General features: G+C 28.5%; 2 protein-coding genes across 5 annotated transcripts in view; one reads left to right on the forward strand and one right to left on the reverse strand.

Annotated features, from left to right (window-relative positions):
- Nucleotides 1–1,049, forward strand: part of LOC108757296 (protein HIRA homolog) — a 4,234-nt gene extending 3,185 nt beyond the window's left edge. The window contains exons 9-11 of the mRNA XM_018501769.1: nucleotides 45–329; nucleotides 575–669; nucleotides 796–1,049. Of these exons, the coding sequence (XP_018357271.1) occupies nucleotides 45–329; nucleotides 575–669; nucleotides 796–918 (503 nt within the window). The 3' untranslated portion in view covers nucleotides 919–1,049. The remainder of the gene's footprint in view (nucleotides 1–44; nucleotides 330–574; nucleotides 670–795) is intronic.
- Nucleotides 1,050–1,786: 737 nt separating this feature from the next.
- The window catches only part of LOC108745335 (autophagy-related protein 13 homolog), a 12,953-nt gene continuing 12,197 nt past the window's right edge, over nucleotides 1,787–2,542 (reverse strand). For all 4 annotated transcript variants that reach the window (XM_018481440.1, XM_018481441.1, XM_018481442.1 and 1 more), the window contains exon 6: nucleotides 1,787–2,400. In XM_018481440.1, coding sequence (XP_018336942.1) covers nucleotides 2,188–2,400 — 213 coding nt within the window. In that variant the 3' untranslated portion in view covers nucleotides 1,787–2,187. The remainder of the gene's footprint in view (nucleotides 2,401–2,542) is intronic.

Genomic DNA, 2,542 nt, shown 5'->3' on the forward strand with positions numbered 1-2,542 from the left:
ATATATGATTATATAACGATTATATATACATACATTGTATACAGGGACATGGCTGTTAATTGGAGACAGTCAGGACCCAGTTTGGCGATGGTCATCATTCAATGTATTGAGTACTTCTGGCAATAGGACGCCTAGAGGACCTCTATCATCACTACAGGAAGGATTGCTTAGAACCTGCGGGAATAGTTTACCAAATCCACGATTACCGCATAGTGCACCAAGCGTGGTTTCTTATTTGGAACAGCAATTACTCGCATCTAAAGCACTTGGAAGTGCTCAAGAGTACATTCATTGGCTTATGGCTTTGGTGTCATTCTTATTAACGCAAGGTACGCTATGCAATTTATATTTTACTCTCGTGTATTTTTTACAATATGAAACATGGATTTCCGAAACGGATTACTGTTCACCTCATACTTTTTCATTAACAATCTTTAATTCTCCTCATCAATCTCGTATAAAATTGAGATATACATAGATGAGACTCGATATTGAATTTGAAATTCGTTGATTATGAGTCGACTACTCTTATACGAAGTAATGCATCGTTCTCTCTCTTTCTAATATCTTTTAGACGGTTTGGAGAAACGTCTAAGGCTAATTTTGGACGATCTTTTGGGCCCAAGTCATACGTCAGCTTCCAAAAGTGCATGGGACCCTGTTATTTTGGTAATACTACTTATATTCGTCATTAGTTTTATCATTTTTAAATGATTAATTTAAATTTTAAATGATTAATTAAATGATTAATTTGATTGTATAATATTTATTTTTCCATGTCAAAATATCATATAGGGAATAAAGAAACATAAACTTCTGGGTGATGTATTGGCTGTAATTGGTGGCCATCTTCGTTGGCAAAGATTATACCTCGAGTATTCGGAGCAATTAACGACACTGAAGAATCAAACTAATTAACGTAATTTATTCAACAGTGCAAATTCATTATACCAAAAGCAAGTAATCTTTTCTTACGAATATCTTGTATATTTCTAAAGATATCTGTATGAATATATATTAAGATTGTACAGTTTTTATAACATTTACGACTTGACACAAATGTATGATAACGAGTAAACAATTTTTAGTATATTAGCATTTATTATGAAAAAAGAAAATTATTTCATTTCCCTTGTCGATAATACTATTTAACGGATGAATTATTTCAGAAAAGTAATATGGATGCAGATAATGTAATAGATTATAGATAAATTCATAATATATTGATAGATCAAAATCTTTTTTAAATTTTTTTTCTATAAACTATTCATTTTATCATAACATGTAATTTTAATAATTTTAGAAATCAAAAATTAATTTTTACTAATTTTTAGTTTATAATTATTGAAATGAATTAAATTAAATTTAATGGATAGGATAAATACTAGATTATTTCATAAATAAATTACTATTTCATAATCAACTTATATTTATTGTTTGATCTTAGAGTATTCAAGTGCAATTTACACTTTATACAAGCAATAAATTAGATTAAGTAATCAATTATCACAACTAGCATTTGCTCTGCTGATATTATATATTCCAATTCTTAATTTACATTTTCTAAATCGTAAAATTATTCGATGCAAAACATAAGAGTGTATCAATGATCTCAATTTTTGACATATATAACTGACAAAATTATTTTAATATTTGAAGTTGGATGTACATATGCAAATGAACAACGAATATCAAATTGGACATTTTACTGCTAAAACTTACAAATACATACTGTAACAAATAGAATATTACAATATTCAATTTGCTTGTAAAAATGAATCCAGATTAGACAAAGTCCAAACATGAATATACGTTCTATTTCTTATCAGTAAATTAAAAGGAAAACGTTATGCTTTTTTTATTGTTGATCCTTATTAGTTTCGTATGGATCCATTAATACGTGATATCTTCTATAGTTCCCTGTACCCCCAGTGACTACAAAGGACAAATTAGATTATAATAAAAAAAAACATGCAGTAATCGTCAGACATCTTTATCGTAGTTGCATTGCACATGCAGAAAATACCAAATTTATCTAAATATTTATTACAAACATGAAAAAAATCAGCACAGGAAATGAAATATTCACATTGTTCATTTAATGTACATCCACTATAACTGATTTATACACAAAAGTGTACAATCAAATCTTTGTTTAAATCGGTCTTATCTGCAGACTCTCTAACTTTAATTATTATTTTCTGTGTGATACAAAGATGACAAAAAGTCCTCGTAGTGTTGCATGTTTGTCTCAAATGTTTCCAATTGTTTAGTGAGATCTCCCAATTGTTCCGCAAGTGTCCTTTCTTCCATAAAGGCTTGCAATTGTGGAGCGCTTTGACACTCTCGATAAAACGCTCCTACATCGCTATTGGTATTCGTGACAGCGAATGGAGTTTTCTGTAACAATATTTGAAATTTGTTTCGTACACAAATACAGTATAAAATTTGCCCAAGTTATGAGAATAAAAATATTTTTCGATATTTAAACAAAATATATAAATATAAAAAATTCTAAAATAATAATCTTTATATATTAATT

This window comes from Trachymyrmex septentrionalis, unplaced genomic scaffold, assembly GCF_001594115.1.
Source record: "Trachymyrmex septentrionalis isolate Tsep2-gDNA-1 unplaced genomic scaffold, Tsep1.0 scaffold137, whole genome shotgun sequence".
Taxonomy (NCBI): Eukaryota; Metazoa; Arthropoda; class Insecta; order Hymenoptera; family Formicidae; genus Trachymyrmex; species Trachymyrmex septentrionalis.